The sequence below is a fragment of the Neocloeon triangulifer genome, unplaced genomic scaffold, assembly GCF_031216515.1.
Source record: "Neocloeon triangulifer isolate White Clay Creek 2 clone unplaced genomic scaffold, ASM3121651v1 ptg000003l, whole genome shotgun sequence".
Classification (NCBI taxonomy): Eukaryota; Metazoa; Arthropoda; class Insecta; order Ephemeroptera; family Baetidae; genus Neocloeon; species Neocloeon triangulifer.
Window position 1 is genome coordinate 6,326,533 of NW_026775546.1, and position 18,366 is coordinate 6,344,898.

The window sequence follows — 18,366 nt, forward strand, 5'->3', positions numbered from 1 at the left end:
ACTGACAAAACGGAATTCTATCTCTAAATTTTAAATTTTAAAAATTAACTACAATTTCCTATACATATTCTTTTGTATATTTTATTGTAATAATTTTCCTTTCCTTTTCATATAATATCATTCTGTGTTCAAATATTAATCTTTGGTTTGCTGATTTAATGATAAAAATTTAAATACAGAATTATTTTACTTTAACATTATTTCAGTTCATAAATTTAATTAATTTGTATCAGATTTTTATGAGGATGTAAAATTGAAAACATGTTTTTAATGTTTATTTTTCTTAATCATTTTAACTTTCTTGAAAAAACTCTAATGAATGATTTGGAATGATTCAATTGAACGGTAACAAAACCATCATACCTCAGAAGCTCTCTCTTAGAAAATTAACTCATGGCACTCTAATTATTTCTAGTTTTGATTGCCCAGAAGTAAAGTGGCTTCAGGCCAATTACGTCAAAATGGGCTAATATTAGCACTTGAGTGTGTTGCTGTTGCGTGTTGTGTACAAGCAACACTCGCGTCTCGCACGCAGTTTTTCATCCAGCAGTCGCGGCGGCACACAAAACTTAAATTACAAAAATTGAAACACGAAAGCTCTAAATCTAGCACGATAATTTTAAGTAAATACTTTATTTAAATAACGTTAGATGAGAATAAAGCAAATTTTATAATAAAGTCTCACATCAATAGAGCACTTCTCTGGAATTGTTTTATCCTGAGGAAAAATATTTTTGCACTTATTTATTTTTCTAAAATTGGAATTGAAACAAATTTTTTTTTTTACAAAAAAATGCAAAATGAAAAAAAAATGTAACAAACCAAATTGCCTTAAATTCTGTCTATTTGATTCAAAACGAACCTCTTATTATTCTCAACGCAGGACGAAAATAATCTATGTTAAATAAAAATAAAAAGAGATCAGAGGCAGATTGCGTCGTTGCCGCCTGAACTTTGCAAAAAATTCACACCAGCAGCCAAAATTTCGCCCTCTCACTTTGTCCTGTATATTTCTTCTTCTTCTTCAAACAAAAGTTTTTTGCTTTTCAATCGAGTGGCCGTCGAGGCCAATGCGTCCGCGCCATCAGAGACTGGGCGTCCTTCTGCAGTCCATGCAACTTTAAATACAGGGGCTGCACGCGTTGCTCGACCCACTCTCGAACGGAGCTCGAGTCCAGGTACTGGCTCAGGACCTTTTGGCTTGAGTTGCGCAAAATCTCTACGTTGGAAAGGAGGAATGGCTGCTTTGCTAAAAAAGTTAAAAAAAAATGAAAATTTTAAATTTCAAAATATTGTCTGTGTTTATGACCAGGCTGGTTAAAAGAGTATTTTTAATTCAATAAAAAAATATTTCTTATCAATCTGTGAGAATTACACAATTTTGATTAAAAGTATGAACATCTTTTATAGTTGATTTTATTTTATTATTATAATTTCTTATTATAAAAATTGTTCAATTCAATGAGACTGATCCATTTAAATTTAATTTTTATTTATTTATTAAAAAACTATAAAAAAAAACGCCGATTGTTTATATTTCATTTGATTTTACTTTTAAAATATTTTTTTAATAAATATTATAAAAATTTGTTATAAATTAATTACCAAGTCCTTCAGCAATCCTCCACGGGCTTGAAAAACCGTGCCTCACATTGTACGGGGTTAGCCAACCCTGTTTTTCAGTGAGTTCCCAGTAAAGTTCATCGACCTGCTGTTTGATCATAGCAAATTGCTTCATTACGGCTAGGGCGTTTGCACCTGGAAAAGCGCACATCTCGCCCAGGTTGAGCTGGTGTGGGTCCAGAGCCAGTGACTCGGATGTGAGTAGTTGAGGAACTTCATTCGCATGAAGTCTGAAAAATAAATTCAATTTAATCAAATTTGTGAGAAGTGCATAATTTTACAAAAATATTATTATTAATAATTTTTAATTAAAAAAAAAAATATGTAATGAAACCAACTAAAATTATGGTCTTCTCTTATATTAAAAAAAAACACACACACACAAATTTTTTATCATCCAAATTTTTAATGGATTAATGTATATAATGATTTGAATTTGAACTAATTTTTTTAAGTCTTGTCTTTTATTTCAGTAAAAATGAAAAGTCGTTTCAGTTTGTTTTAGTAATTATTTTTATAGTTGTAGTTCTTTTAGAATGCCGAACTAATTGATCGGACGTACCTCATGTCCAATCCGCACTCAAGCAGCGTGAGGGACGTTTGAGCAACCGCGTCAGTAACTTGGGAGGCGCCTGAGTTGACCAGCGCCAGGGCGAGTATTAGCGACGGCACCGACGCCGGCAGCAGCTCGCACAGGACGGCAAAGTGGTCGTACCTGGACCAGCCAGTGAGCACAATGCCTCGGAAGTGGCGCACCTTGCGCCCTGTGATTTCCTCGCCGCTTAAAATTCGCAGCCAGGCTGCCGTGTTTGCGATCCGCCGGTCAATGTCCGGCACCAGAGCCCGCTCGCCAGACGCACCCTTTCAAATTATAAAAAAAAAAATTAATTTTCCACAATCAAAATTTAAAGGTGATTTTTTTATACAGGAAAAATGATCTAGAAAATTAAAAAATATTTTAGAAATAAATTTGAGAAACTGATAGAAACGATTTTTGTTTTAAAAGTTCTCACCTTAAAAGCGCTGGCGGCCCAAATGTTTGGGAACACGGAAGAATACGAATGCCACACATAATGAGGCACCAATCTGGTGATGTCGTCTGTGTAGACCCAAACCATGGGTTCGACCAGGTTGGTCAGTTCAGAACCAATCAGTCTGGGCCCCTGCTGTCTCAGCATATCGTCCCAAATTATTGGAATCATGCCCAGTTCATCTCTGACCTGCGTGCAAAAAATAAGATATTTAAAAATTTAATCAAAATCATTAAAAAAAATCAAACCAAATATAAATTTTACATTTTACATTTTCATTTAGCTGTATTTTAGCTTCTTTTATTCCTAATAATGGTTCAAATCGATTTTTGATAAACTACACGATAATGGGTTAGGCTACTTTTTTATCTTTTGATTGCAGATAGGGAGGCCGTAACAATAAGTTTGATTCGGTGGCACTATATAATATTTTTCTACGTACCAATTTAGCGACCTTAGCTACATGCGAGGCGAAAATGTTAAACCTCGGGTCACTGGCAAACACATTATTTTTCTCCTTCTGCTGCGCCTGTGCCGCTCTAAGTTTGGCGGAACATCTCGCGCAAAGGGCCAGGTGGAAAACCTCGTCGCAGCCGATGTGCATGTAGCGCGACTCTGGGTGCAACGCTCTCACCTGCAGATTATTTTAATTACTAAAACAATTAAGCGTGGGATTGTTAACTGCAGTAAAGTCAACAATTTTGAAAGGCAATCAAATCTAAAAAAAAACTTCATTAAAAATTTAAAATGTATGACTGTTTAATTTGTTTATTATTTAATTAATATTTTAGTTTCTAGCATAAATGCATACTTTCAATGTTTAAAAATTACAATTTTAATGATTAGTCCAAAACAATTATTGCAGTGTATGTATCTAAAAACTATCAGAATACTTTTAAAATCATTTGAAGCAATTCCAAATGTATTTTAAATTTATTTTTCTTTCTATTTTCAAGATTTTTGCAAAAATTTAGAGTTTTCTAGTTACCTGTACGATGAGGTCACGAATGAGGGTCATGACCTCTGGGTGGTTGGGACACACCTCCTGTGGAAAGTCCATCGACTCCCTGAAGTGGGCAAATTCTTCTAGCTTCAGCACAAACTCCAGGTGGCCAAAGGTCTGCACCAGAGGAATCACCTCGAGCTGGCTTTTGGCGGCCAGACGGTTGATCTCCTGCACGTCCGACCTGGTGTACGCGTTGCGGGCGCTCACGTTGCGCAGGTTGTTGACAAAGGGGAACATGTCTTCGTACTCTATCAGGATGGCATTCGCGCCTGCTGAGGCGATCAGCGGGAAGAGGACGCGAAGGAAACTGATCTGCAAACGGCAAAAATGTTGCAAAATAACCGAAATATTTTTTTGACACTCAAAGAACGAAAAAAAATCAAGTGAAAATTTTTGCTATTCAAAATGTACCATTTAATAAATTAAATTAACATTAATCGATAAAAGTATTATTTTTGCAAAATAAGTATTTTGCAAAATTTACAACGTAGTTCTCTCTTACCTCAATAATTTTAACCTTATGAGAGGATTATAATTAATGAGAGGACAACTCTTATTTTTTATTTAATTTTTTTACAGTTTCTCTCTAATTAGAATTTAAACTCATAAATTATTTTAAAAAAATTTCCTTCAAATTTATCATTTTAAAATAACCTTTGGCGGTGCTCCCTTGAGGTCAAGGTGGACCACTCTATATTCTGGCGGCAAGTTGATGTTAGGTTTTGCATTTTCGTCGAGTTTGTTGACATTCTCAAACACTTCCTTCCTCCTCTCGGTGCTGCGGAAGGCGCCGCTTTCATCGTCAACGCGCTGCTGCGGCTTTTGCAGGTGCAGCGGCGGCTGCGGATTCGGTCTGGCGAACCACGGAGGATGTTTCCAGATCTCGTTACTCACGGACGCGATGTTTGTCAGGTAAACAAGCGCCACGAAAGTCACGACTACTAGGGCGACTTTCCTGGTGCGCGACCTCATGTAAAGCATCATTCTGGAAAAGGTCAATCCACCCTATATAAAAGAAAACTTTTGTAACAAAAGAAAATATTGACAATGATCGAAATTTTATCATTTGAACAGGATTTTCTTTTCATTTTACAATAAATTAGGATTATTTGCAAAGTAAAGAATGAATTTAAACGATTTTGTAAAAATATTGGAGAAAAGTGAAATTGCCAATAACATGGCAAAATGCTGTGTTTATTGTCGGTTTCTATCTTACCATTCACTTTTCAGATATTTTTTTTATCTTAGCGTTTTCATGAATTTTACAAAAATTATATTAACTGACTTAGTTAAATATGATTTATTTAACCGCTTAAAAATATTCTCATAACACGAATTATTTAATTTCAATAACTATCTCGAAATAAGCTACCTCATTATGATAATTAGTGAAGACTTCTAAACATGAATGCCATATGAAATTTGAATTTAATTAAAATTATTTAAATAATAAATTAAATTTAAAACATTTATTAAAATACCATTTTAAAACTTAATAATAAAATGAAGTAATTATTTTGAAATAAAATTTGTATGCATCAAATTTGAATCAAACGCAAATGGTGAGACTTTCAGCTGCTTTTAACTAGGTTATAATTTTGTGTTTGTTAGCCTGGGGCCGCGGAGTAAATTAAGTTTTAGCCCTGTGTTTATAAACCTCCGTGTTCGCTGTAGCAGGGATTATATTATTTTCAGCTAATTTAACAACTCCAGCTGGCGCGTCGACCGAGAATAGCTTTACTGCGCGCCTCGGTTTCCAATTTAAAACGGCGAAATTAAATCGCGCTTCGGCGAGAAGCTGGCATAAGAAAATAGCGTTTTCGAACCTTGGCGGTGCTGGTGGCGAAAAAAATGTTCACTCGAGATGACAGCGGGTTGCGTCGGCGGGTGCCAAAGCGACGCACGCGGCGGACGTCATTGCGTCGCACGCCCACGCATTCGCTCCCGCCGCGAGACGCTGAGTGGCGAAGAAAGAGTTACGGCCTCTGCCAAAATCACGTGCACTGTAAACATAAACACACGGTTAAAGTATGATGCGAATCACATTTGCAGACAAGGAAAACAAATAAACCAAGAAGTAGAAAATTTTTTCAATTTTAATTTTTATAATTAGAAAAATTGCGGAAAATTTTAGCCAAAATCTTAAGGAAGAAAGTTTCCACTGGCCTTAAACTTTGTAAAAAATATTTAATAAGAGATTATAAACATAAATTTAAAAACCTGACTTGTCACCTCATAATAATTTTATATTACCTAAATCCCTAAATGAGATTGCAAAAAAAAAATTTTAAATAGCCAAGAAAACAGTAATTTTTACTTTAAGTACTATAATATATTATTCAAATTTTTCCTTCGTTCAACAATAATAATGATTCATAATTATTTTAAAATACGATGTATTATTATTATTTCAGTGGAGAGCGTGGATTAAGTCTCCATGACCTCTGCTGTTTCATTTTAGTGTCAATTAATTTATTGTGATCCTCTGCTGGCAGGCAGCAGGATATACTTATTATATTATCGGAAATGAGGTCTTGGGATGACAGACAATCATTTCATTGAAACTAATCGCATGATACAAAGACCTTCTCATGGCATGAGAATAAAATATTAAATTAAATATGATGTAAGTAAATACAAATTAATTTGGGTAGCATAATTATGGAATTGAATATATTTTAATGGAAAAAATTGATTATTTAAAAAAAATGAAACACAAATTTCAAGGAAAAATGATTGTTTGACCACAATATTTGTTATTTCAGTTAAATTTTTTGTTGTGTAGATGCAGTTTTTTGGGAACGAAAATGCTAATTTAAAATATAACAAGCATTTTCCACTAACAAGGAATTATTTCAAATGAATTTTTTTCTAGACTTCCATAAACGAAAAATGGCCCGGCGCAAAAAGAAGAGCAAACACATATCATCCATCATGAGAATAAATTAGCATTTAAAAACAGGAAGACCAGCCTCTCTGGACTAATGGAATTTTGCACGTCTGCTTTTTGCTTCTCAGGAGGCCCGCGAGAGAGAATAAATATAGTTTAAAGTTCAGCTCATTAATTTGGTTACATTTTTTGGCTGCAAGAACGGTTTTTTTACGGTCGCTCTCTCGCCCGAGTGTGCGTGTTTGATGATGGGGTTGCAGATATGGTTTAGTTTTAAAAATATACTTCGCTCTCTCTCTTCTACTGTATGTGTGTTCCAAGAGGGAAACTGGGCGAAGAAGAAGAAGAGGCAACAGACCTCGCACCACCATATCAAAGCCAGAATTTATGCGCACAACATCTGGCCGATGTTTAATTAGAACTTAAATGAGAACTGAATCACCATTGTTTATTCACCAGGCGCTCGTGTAGAATGGGCCATTGTGATTTTAACAAAGTTTGAAGATTTTTTTTTCAAAGGGCACATCAAACTCTTTTTCATTCTTTAGGAGACAAAAAATTTGGTGCGGTATAAAGTTTTAGCAATTCTTTATTTTATTGAAACGAAAATACAGAAAAAATTAACTGTCAATTCTTTTTGCGAAATAATCTATTTTAACAGTCTTAAAATTTAAGAAGATCAATTTTTCACTTTTTACTGTTTTTAGTACCTCAAGTTTTGATCTTTTGATACATATATATTTTTCTAATTCTGTATTGAGTTCAATAATAATTTTGATTGTACCGTCTCCACCACAAATGACTTTGTGGCTGGACTGTACGAAGCCGCAAAACTTTTGCCACTGAAGCCTTGCAAATCGGATTTCATCATTTCCAGAATATCATCCAGCCTGGAAACAACACTATCAATACTCAAATACTCACGTATTTGATTGTGACATCAATATAATCCAAAAAATTAGTTTCATATATCCACTTCTTGCTAACAAAACTAATTTTAATAATAAAAAACTTCATTAATATGTTTAAATTTATCAAAAGAAACTGCCCAACAAAAATTAATTTAGTTCGGTCCAATATATTTGCACGGTTTCATATTTTGATCTTCAAATGTTGTGGTTTTGCTGTGGTTTGAGTAAAGCAAACACAAAGTCGCCCCTGGCAATTGAAATTTGGTCGGTTTGCGGCCGCTTTCCGTGGCAAATTGTGTTCCAGTCGGCAGGTTCCTCATCGCTGCGTCCCATCTGATGAGTGCCTTCGAAATTGTCATTTCACGGCAGTGGGAGTGTCAATGCTCCCCCATGGACGCTCTTCTCTAATTATCTCGGTAATGCGCTCCGCAACAATCACCCACTTCCAAAAAGCGATGCATTAAGTGCTAATGCCATGTAATAAAAGCAGAATCGGCCACGGTTGGGCACAAATGTCAAATAGCGCTGTCTGATTAAATTGCTCTTTATTCATTTGTTTCAAACAATTTTGTTATATTTCCATCACAAATCACAAATGAGCATAATTTTACTACAGTATAAGCTTCAAAATTCTAATGAAAATTAATTATATGAAGAAATATTCTAACTTAAAAAGGGAGCTTAAGAAAATTTTTACAATAATTGTTTATTCTACTCGGATCATGGCCAAAAAAATTAATTTCAGTTCGCCAATAATTTTAGTGGAGAGCAGTAGAGAGAAAATTGGAGAGGCGTTTCAAGTTTTGCATAAACTTTATATTTTTTACCCTAATAATATCTTACACACAATGAAAAAATAAAAAGTATAAATTGATAACAACTATAAAGCAGTTGAAAAGAAAAGTCTTCAAACAAATTATAAAATTACTCTCATTTTTCTTATGAAAGAATAATGGTGAATTAACTTATTGTTTTAATATTTTTACTTCAAAATTTTTCATTCAGAAAATTTGAAAATTCTCCGTCAGTAGTTCTATTGTGCATCAAACGTACTTACAATACCCAAAAATATTTTTTAAATTACTCATTTTCAACTGAATCAAGAATCAAATTTAGTGTGATTCAAATTAAATTAAGATAAAACAAAAACTGCTCAACAAAGGTAGCGAAAGAAAGAAATTGCAATAATTTTACCTCAAATAATAGATGATTAGAAAACTATTGTGTTTATTTTGGAAAATAAATTTACTGTAAAAATCAATGTCTGCATTGATCTGCACTAAATTTGTTACAAAATAATAAATTATTGTTTATATTTTTAATTTAGTTATATAAGCAACAATAAACAATATTTATGCTTAATTTTTTTATCAATGTGGACAAATAAATTGAAATAAAATCATATTTTCTACCAAATTGAAGCATGTGGAGGAAAATGCTAACAAACATATTTTCTGAAGAATACAAGAAAATTGGAAACATTCGATTTTTTACTCTTGATTCTGCGTGCGAGACACGCACCCTATGGAAGTATGACGCACACGTGAGGGTTTTCGTTCGATCTTAAAAAACATGGAAACGTCGATCTAAATTTTTTCCAATATTATCCACGCGAGTTCCTCGATATTTATGGCCGGCGGTGTGTCAGTTCGGGATATCGCGCCGGGTGCCGCTTCTCATGTTTGCTTTTAATAAAACTGTGTGATCTTTCCTAGCACGAAAAAAAAAATTCAAAACATCGGCACGCAAACGGTGGTGTTCAATTTGATTGCCAGCCCTCGAAAGTCGAAATACTCTTGTTAAAACTTACGTGTCTGAATTAATAAACGCGGGATATAGGTGTGGAAAGTGAGAGTTTGATGCTCATTTTAACCAAAGCTTTAGTATGAAGCAAAACAATTGTACCAGAATAATATTAGAGCATTTCAACTTTTAATATCTCTTTTTATCAATAAAATTTATCTTAGTTTAAACAGAAATCTTTAATCTGTTGTATTTACAGAATATTTTCATATTTTTTTTTCAACTAATACATAAAATTTTCTTATAAAATCGGAAATACTCAAAATTTTAGTATTTTTACCAAATTTTAGTTCAATTATAAAACTAAGTTTCAATTTTTTCCTTTTTATTCGACTGCTGAAAATTATACTAATTTACAATTTTACATGTCATTGGTTGAGACAGTGCATTCAAGAAATAAAGTATAAACATTTTGACTATCTCTCTTTCAGTCTGGATTGTTATGATCTGTTTATATCCGACAAAAATCAGGTCTAAAAATACACGTTAAATTTAAAGGGGAACTCACATTTTGAGTCTGAAAGCTTCACGGCAGCGCTTTTTTGGCAAGCAGACTGCGTCCACCACTGTCCTGAACAACACTGACGCGGCCCGTCGGAACGAACTGAATGAACCGCGGCCGCGCTCAGACGCCCCTAAAGTTCTGCCAGCGAGACGAGAAAGAGAGGGGCAGCCTGTGAGCTATGCAACCGGCGCAACGCGCGAGAGTTACGCGTTGCCGGCTGCGGAAACTTTTAGAGCTTCGGCACTGCAAAAGCAGAGCTAAAGAACAATGCAAAATTTTAATGGGGAAACTTTTGGCGTATATAATATTAACATTTAGCATAATTTTGGTAACGGTGGAATAAAAAATAGACAGCATTCTAAAATTGCCCACCACAAGTTACATGACGAGAAATGACTTTTATTAATGCTATTACTTTTTAAATTTAAAAAAAACTTCATTTTTCTTTAATTTTGTATGTGATAAAGGGGGCAGGATTCTAGATCGCTTTTTAGTTTCAGATATGATTTAATACATAGATTAAAAGTAAAAGATCTTGTTTGAATGTTAATCAAATAATTTAATTGTATCACACACAAAAAGCTACAAAGATTTAAGTACACTTCTTGAAGTATATTTTTAATTGCAACTTGCAACTGAATAAATCACGTTTTGTCTGTATAACCATAAATTTCCACTTCGATTTTCAAAGAAATGGTAGAATATTCATTCATATAAGTAAAAAGAATTAATATATGGTTGTAGTGGGTTGTAGTTTGCGATTTGACTTGTATATTTGTCATACTTTGCAATTTTGCCCTTTAATTTTTATAGATTTTAGAGGTTAATAATAATACAAAATTATCAAAATGAAAACAATTTAAATCTCTTTTTTTCTACATATTAAAGATATTTTGAAAATTATGAAAAGAACTTCAAAACTAACCAAATCTAAAAACTTGTGTTTTTTTTTGTATTGACATTTTTAATTTCCTTGTTTAATATTTTTTACAATTAAGATAATAATGGGTGAAATGGGCATCAGAGAACGCCTCAGGCTTCAATCGATTGGCTATCTTGAACTAATATCCAAAAAAATTTGTTTTGAGACTTTTGTGTCATACGATTATATTTTTGACAAATTTCTCGCGGAAACGTTAAATTCTCCATTCCTAATTAAGATTATTAGAAATCAGCATTTAAAAAAAAATACTTAATTTATATACCCACTAATGCTAAAATTTTGAATTCTTATAACACGTTCTAAAAAAATACACAAAAAAAATAAAAATTGCGTTCGCGCCGAACGCTAAACGCGCGCAACAAATCAGCAGCGTGTGTAAATTTGGCGAAGTATGAGAAAATGAGATGTCTATCAATATAAAAAAATAAATTATTATATAATGTGAAACATAATTAATTTTGTTGATAAAAATTAATTGAACTAGAATTACTTTCACTTCTAATCGTTGTAGAAGTATGAATAAAACTGCGCTAATTTCATCTTTTTATGCAGATTTCAATTATGTAAAATTTAATTCAAATTTTAAACATTTTAAACATATTTGTGATTAATTTAAAATTATTTAATTTCGAAATTATTTCCTATGCGATATACATCTAAATACAATATTTTGTACAAAAAAAACTTTATGCAATTTATAAATATAATATATAAATGTCCTTTAATTTCAATTACTGTAATTAATTATAATGTTAAATTTATTTAATATTTTAATTAATTAAATTTATTGTAATTATACAATTTAAACCAGTGTAATTTTTATTTCTATCCTAATATGTGTGCAAAACTGGTCGGCTACCAGACGACCTTGAATTAAATTATAAGGTCTACAGTGTCTACACACTACAAAATTTATTTAAGTACAGAAAAGCGCACTGGCTAAAGTAAAGTGCACTGCAATTACGCGACCGTCGACTCGCGGCGATAAAAAAATTTAACAGTGGAGGGGTCGCGAGGCGAGGGGAACGACTCGCGGAGGGAGAGGCGCGTCTGATGCGGTTCTTCCTTGTGGACGGTGGGTCAGCAAACTTGGGCCCGCGCGCAGTCGGTCGCGGTTCTCCACGACAGTGAGGTGAGTGAGACCGGCGGCCACGAAGGCACTCGAGCGCCTCACACGTGCTTCGATCAGCAGGGAAAAAGCGAAGAAAACTCGCGCTATCTTTGACCCGTTTCCGCCCTGAAAGCGAGAAATAAGAATGCGACGGTGCCACTGACTTTACCGGCCACTTTGCCACGACGACCTTCTCAAAAATGCTCAAAGGATTCTCGTTTGCGATGCATTAGATTATTAAAGCAACCAACATGGCAATCAGGTAAATATTTTATGGTTATATTTTTTTAACGAAGCATTTAATTTTTTCTAGTAATAAATAGATAAATTATCTTAAATTTCGTTGATTTAATTTTGGAAAAGAGTTTTTATCAGCTCTTTGAAGGAACACAGATGTTCAGTGCAACTTGCGTAGTTAGATGTTCTCGGATATTTTTTAAATTAGCTTTTCCTAGAAAGGCTTCGCTCGAAAACAATCATTTTTTCCTCTTGGCGCAGGCATCGAGCTTGTTGCGTCTCTCGCGTATTATATAAATTATCGACTGACGCTTTTCAGGCTGTTGAGCCTTTTCTTACCTGCTCGGCTGCTCATATTCTGTGAATATGCATGATATTGATATTCTTATTGGAATAATATCATCGATCTGCGATGCATAATTAATAAGGCTTAATCGGCCGCACCGACAGTTTATAATTATGGATAATTCCGGCCTATAGAAAGATTAATTTGAAAAGTAGGGTTAATGTGCTGTGTTTTCAAGGGTTTTCTAATATCAATTAAAGCAATAATTAACCCCACAAACCAATTTTTATACTTTTTATGGGGATTTTTTAATGAAGATAATTTGAATTATTTTTAGAAATTAAATCATTAGTACAAAATGTTTAACGAAAAAATTCCCCGGACGCTTTAATTACAAAAAAATATATATCTGCATTTGTTATTTTTTTTTTACGAGTACGTTGGTCATTTCAAAAGATCAGTATCCGGAGAGCTTCTTTGTCTGGTAAATTGAAACTTTCTTTGATATATTACGATTGAAATGAATGACTTTGGTAGTTTTGAGGCCAAGCGGATTTAAAAACACAAATTTGTCTTCAATTTAAAAAAAGAAAAATTAAAAGGAAAATCATTTTAAATTTATTCACGTCTTACATGCAACCAAAAAGATGAAAAAATTTTAAGCTGTTTTCATTTTTCTCATTTTATTTTTGTTTGTCGTTTCCATTATCCAATTGATTTATTTCTGAATAAAAAAATAAACGAACCGCAACATTTATCGACGTGTTTGTGTATTTTAAAGCGCTGCGTCTGCAGCCTGCAGCCAAAACATGTAGAGTTGGGATAATATTATTTTTCTGTCACTCAATTTACATTAACATATAGAAAATGACAAGCAATCGCTGAGTTTCAATTCATGTAAATCCTACCTTGATTGTGAACTCTTTTTCAGAACAAAATATTAAATATTTAATATCATAATATTTAATGAATGGTTGAATTATTTTTTATAATTTATAATCAACGCAAATTATACCAAGGATATTGTAAGTTTTCTTCAGTTTTCTTTTTAAATTAAACTCGACGCATTATCGCATTTTTTTTTATTATTATATTTACTGCAATTCCATAATAACAGGATCATAAAAGTTTCAGAAAATTCCGAAAATGCTATAGTTTCCTTGGGAAAAGTTAAGTTGTCATTTTGCAAAATATAAAAATCCACCCCTTTCCCAATATTTAATAAAATCTTTCCTCAAATTCAGGATTAGCATGCGGCGGCGGCTGTTGACGTCGGTGGTGCTTTTCGTGCTTGGGGTGCTGATGGTGTCGTCGCTGCTGACCAACTTCGTGGACAGCGACATGTACGGCGGGCCGGTGACCACGGGCGAGGACTATTACTACTCGTGGGGCACCTGGAATGTGGTCAACGCGACGCCGAGCGAGCCGCCCCTGGTGGCGCCGCCCGCCCCCTTCGGCTCGGGCGAGGTCCAGGCCATCAACATCGGCCTCATCATGATCAACGCCACCAATAACACAAAACTGCTCAACAATTTCAAGGTTGGTGATATAAAAAAAAATTAATAAAATTATTGTTAGTCATTGGAATGGGAAATGATGTTTTAAATTCATTTTTAACTGACGAGAGTCAAAAGATTGTACCTTGTGTGGCCGTCGCGGCCTTGTCTGAACCTCCGCTGATCCATCATTTATTTTTATTTTGAGACTGATGGTGAAGTCATCTTCTTTTTATTTGATTGCACGTCACAGACCCATCACGTCTGCTTTATTTGCCCTGCACGTGCGCAGCGGAGATGGATAATATATTTTAAAGGATTCCAAATTTTAAATTGATAACTGAAGTATTTATAACAAAAAAAAAAAAAATTAATTCTGCTAGTTTTCGTGCAGTTTATTACTTTTTGCTGTCAATTATGAAAAGGGCATATATAAGAAATTGGAGATTAGCTGGTGAAATTAATTGAACTTGCTCTAAATTTGTTTTTGACGAATTTTTTATTTTTGAAATTGCGTCATTCCCATTTAAAGAGTATCAATTAATAATTGTCATAATTGGTGAATCTGGCAACAATAAAAATTATAAAACTAATATGAGACTCCTTTTATATTTTGAATGTCTGCTTAAATATTTTTCAGTTTACTTAAATTTTTATGTTGTCGCTTTTTTCCAGGGCTGTGCTGAAAGCATCCTCCGACATTCCACTCAGCTTCCTGTGCACTTTGTGCTTTTGACTGACAATATAAGTGTGCCTTTGATACGTGAAGTGATTAGAAATTTAGCCAGGATACGGGCGAAAGTTCCAGTCACCGTAAGTTTAAAATTTAAATATTTCTCTTTATTTTTCGGTCTTTTAATTTGCCGCTCAGATAAAATATTTGTGCACTTGAGTACGTTACTATTAATTTACGGTGAGCGCAGTTTTTCTGACGTCAAAAAATGAAATTTTACGCAGTTAGAGAGATATGGAAATCCAGCATATTTTTTATCTCATCTCTTTTGTACAAACAGAGAAATCCTTGCGTAATGATGATTGTCTGTCAAATAAGTTGTCTACTCTTTACGTGACTGCGAATTTTTGTGCGGCATTGAACGCAGGACGGCCGCTTCTCTTTCCCTAGTGTGCGCCGCTATCGTGCAAACAAACTTTCGAGCACGTCATATCAACACCAATTACAATGCAACGGGCTTTTTATCTGAAAAGGGGTCTCACGGAAAAGCTGGACAAAATGATGAACGTCAAGATAACGCGGTGAAAACGTAACTAGACATACTAGCTCCAGTAATTTTTGCAGGGAGGCATTCTGGAAATCAAAAGAATTAGAAGTTTTTTGTAATTTTGTTAAATTAATTTGAAAATAAGAAAACCGGCTATTAAAAAGTAAAAAAAATTAATAAATTCCAATCCTAAACATTTGGAACAAAATAATATTAATTTTGCAAAAACATTATTATTTTTTTATTTTAAATGAAAATGCTTTTTTCTAGGTGTGTAAAAATAAAACATGAAAGTTATGCATTCTTTTATGTAATCGGACAACTACAAAAGATATTAATAATATTCATGAATTAAGCAAAAGATATTACGAGAAAGTGTTGAATCGTAATTCTTGAGTTTGACATCCGAACCTTATGAAATTTAATGTCTACTGTTTTATGCTGCAAACTCGCCTCCGCGGAGTCTGCTAACAACTGCTGAGTATCAGAAACCATTTTTTTTAGTATCAAATGAAAGTCTTAACTCGCACAATAAACATCCGATTCAACTGCGTAGAGCTATGGTCAGCAAGAACTTAAAATGCTCCGTCAGCAATATAAAATTAATAAAGCTTTTCTTTTCGTGCTTTATAAAATGACTGAATTTTATGCAAAAATTAGTTCCATCTCAAATAATTTGATATTATGCATGAGATTGTAATTTTTTTTGTAAAATTTTAATTAACACAGTTTCGAACGTTTTAGCTTCTTTTATATTTAGCCAGTGCCTCTTTTATTGGATCTAATATGTCTGGAGCGTAATTTACCGAAACACGAATAGTCGATTAAACACATTGGATTCCGCAAATAGCTAAATGTACACAAAGCATGACTTGACTCGTTACAATTCCGAGAAAAACTGCTTTCGACTTGGCGCCTTGAAATAGAGGCCAATTTTGGGAATCGGGAAGTTTCCAGTTAAATTGACACGACACGAACTAACATTAAGTGAGTAATGATGTGATAGAATTGACAAAATTGAATATAAATATATGATGACGTTGCTGGACGAATGTCAAAAGCGCGGCCAGAGAGGGGAGCAAGAAGTGGCACAAGGACTCGTCTTCAAAGTTTTTTCATTCCATGTATTAAATTGCAATTATTGTGAGACTTGTCGAACGCGGAGCCGTCTATTGTGGTCGTGCACATGCAGCCACATCTTGTGTTTACACATCTCGTCTGCGCAACCAAACTTAAATACACAATCACACATTGTTTTATATTTATGCGTAATGATAGTTGCGTTGTTGAGAACGATTTACCACTTGCTTGCAAAAGAGAAATTATTTACGTTATATTAAAAAAAAAATTATTTGCATAATCTTGTTGCGAAAATTCCATTGTCCTCTGTCCTGAACAAGACCGAGAAAAGTTAAAATCGCGACTGTAAAATCAATAACTCCATAATAAACAAATCTTCTATTTTTTGCAGCAATAATGGTTAAAAAAATGTTTGGAATAATTCTTTTCCAACAGTAGCAAACATTAGTTTTTTTTTTTTTTTTATCATTGTACTGATTTTTTTTCTACGTCAGTGGAGTCCCTATCAATATTTTAATCTGCAGAAATTTATTTTATATTCAATTTTTTTTATCTTTTTTTATCAATTAATTATTTATTTGTCTCAATTGTGCTCAGGTGCAATTTTTTATGGATTAAAAATCCCTATCCAGAAATGCATTTTACTCTGGAGTAAAATATAACACTAATATTTATTTAATTAATTAATCGGCGAAAACGTAATAAAATTCGCCCTCCTGTATATGAAACAATGTTCATGGAAGGGTTAACTTTTCTTGCTAATGGCATTCTATAGGCATTGAGATTTATAATATCCTCAACAAATTTGAAGCTAAATTGTTTCTTGAAGGTGAATAATTATTTCTTACTTGTATTTTAAGCCATTATCAATTTCTGTAAATCAGTTTGCAGTAACATAGATAATTTTTCATATCCTAAACTTTTTCTTAAAACCAATTTTTAAAGAAAATCATCTTATTTCGATCAATTGTTGGAAAAATCACACAATTTGAGCTTTTTTTTTTAAATCTTTGATAAACGTAATCTAAAATATTTTAAATTAACATACGACAATTTTCGTGTTGCGCAAAAGTTTGAGGTTGAATGGGAACACCAAACACTTACAAAAAAAGTGTGCTGTGGAATGTGTTGATTAACCGCGGCAGGGAATTGGTTAGGTTTCCGCTACTCGCTGGTCGGTGCAGCGAGAATATTGGCTGGACCATGGCGCGTTCAGTGGTCGAGAGGGAGAGACTCGACGGTCGGTTCGGATGCAGATACAGAGTGGATTGCCTCTGGCAAGGATGAGGCCACCAAGTCGCGGTGGCACTCGCGCCGCCGCGGCCAATGACCTTTGATTTATTTCTCTTTGTGTGTGACGTTGTGTTCGAATAATCGAGATTTCAAGGTGCGAGCCAGAAGTAACAATGCGTTTTCCAGACGAATGAAATTGCTTTATATAAAATTCCTCAACGAGAATGTGCTCTTTCCGGACAGGTCGGATCAAGAAAAAGATCTGTCTTGTTTTAATGAGTGGCGAGACAAGGACTCATAAGTTTATTTATGTGACATTTTATGAGAAATCTTGAAGCATTAAAAGTGCTAAAGTGCAGCTAAAGTGGAGGTTTAAAAATGAGAGATAAATACATACAAGTTATATGCGATTTATAAAATACATTATTTGTTCTAACTTTGGAAATGGACATTAAAAAGATTAATTTGAACGGACTTGTGAAACAAATTAATCCATCCAATAATTAAAAAAAAAAACTGAAAAATACTTGCAAAACAAAATTGGCATTAAGGTGGAGCTTCTGATAATAATAAAATCAGGGCATTGTTAACAATTATTGGAAAACAAGTTCCTGAAATTAAACAAAGCATTTAAAGGCCAAAATTTCAACTGAAGTCCCAAATTTTTAGAAACAGAACTTTTTAATGAATATTGAAGAAAAACAGGAGCAATTAAATAGAACCGTGATTTCTGGAAGATTTGCATTATTTCTCTATTAACGATTAAAATCTTTCATTTCATAATTAGAAATTAATCAATTAATTTAAATTGTAGGTATGCAAGTAAAAAAATTAATTTATCACAATATCTTGTACAAGTCGGAAGAATCAGAAATTCTTTTTAGAGCGGTATAAAAATTTGTATATATAATAAATCTTAATTATTTTTAATGAACCGAGGTCCATATGCTGCAGACATGGTTTTGTAGGCCACAATAACGACCACATGAAG

General features: G+C 33.5%; 2 protein-coding genes across 5 annotated transcripts in view; one reads left to right on the plus strand and one right to left on the minus strand.

The window, feature by feature from the left end:
- The window catches only part of LOC132193177 (xyloside xylosyltransferase 1-like), an 89,384-nt gene that overhangs the window by 68,054 nt on the left and 2,964 nt on the right, over nt 1-18,366 (plus strand). The window contains exons 1-4 of one of the 3 annotated variants that reach the window (XM_059613638.1): nt 11,780-12,085; nt 13,475-13,514; nt 13,589-13,885; nt 14,518-14,655. In XM_059613638.1, the coding sequence (XP_059469621.1) occupies nt 12,075-12,085; nt 13,475-13,514; nt 13,589-13,885; nt 14,518-14,655 (486 nt within the window). In that variant the 5' untranslated portion in view covers nt 11,780-12,074. Of the gene's footprint in view, nt 1-11,779; nt 12,086-13,474; nt 13,515-13,588; nt 13,886-14,517; nt 14,656-18,366 lie in introns of those variants that run through there. The other 2 variants (XM_059613640.1, XM_059613641.1) reach the window with 2 other exon arrangements.
- On the minus strand, nt 312-9,858 carry LOC132192468 (hexosaminidase D-like). Of its 2 annotated transcripts, none has more exons than XM_059612446.1 (9): nt 9,773-9,858; nt 5,487-5,663; nt 4,315-4,665; nt 3,643-3,972; nt 3,097-3,288; nt 2,637-2,843; nt 2,186-2,484; nt 1,606-1,853; nt 312-1,249 (listed from the first exon to the last, which is right to left on the minus strand). In XM_059612446.1, exons 3-9 carry the CDS (start codon nt 4,642-4,644, stop codon nt 1,047-1,049), a joined length of 1,809 nt encoding a protein of 602 aa, XP_059468429.1. In that variant the 5' UTR covers nt 4,645-4,665; nt 5,487-5,663; nt 9,773-9,858; the 3' UTR covers nt 312-1,046. The 2 variants fall into 2 exon arrangements, with proteins under 2 accessions (XP_059468429.1, XP_059468428.1); XM_059612445.1 differs by having other exon boundaries at nt 313-1,249; nt 4,315-4,645.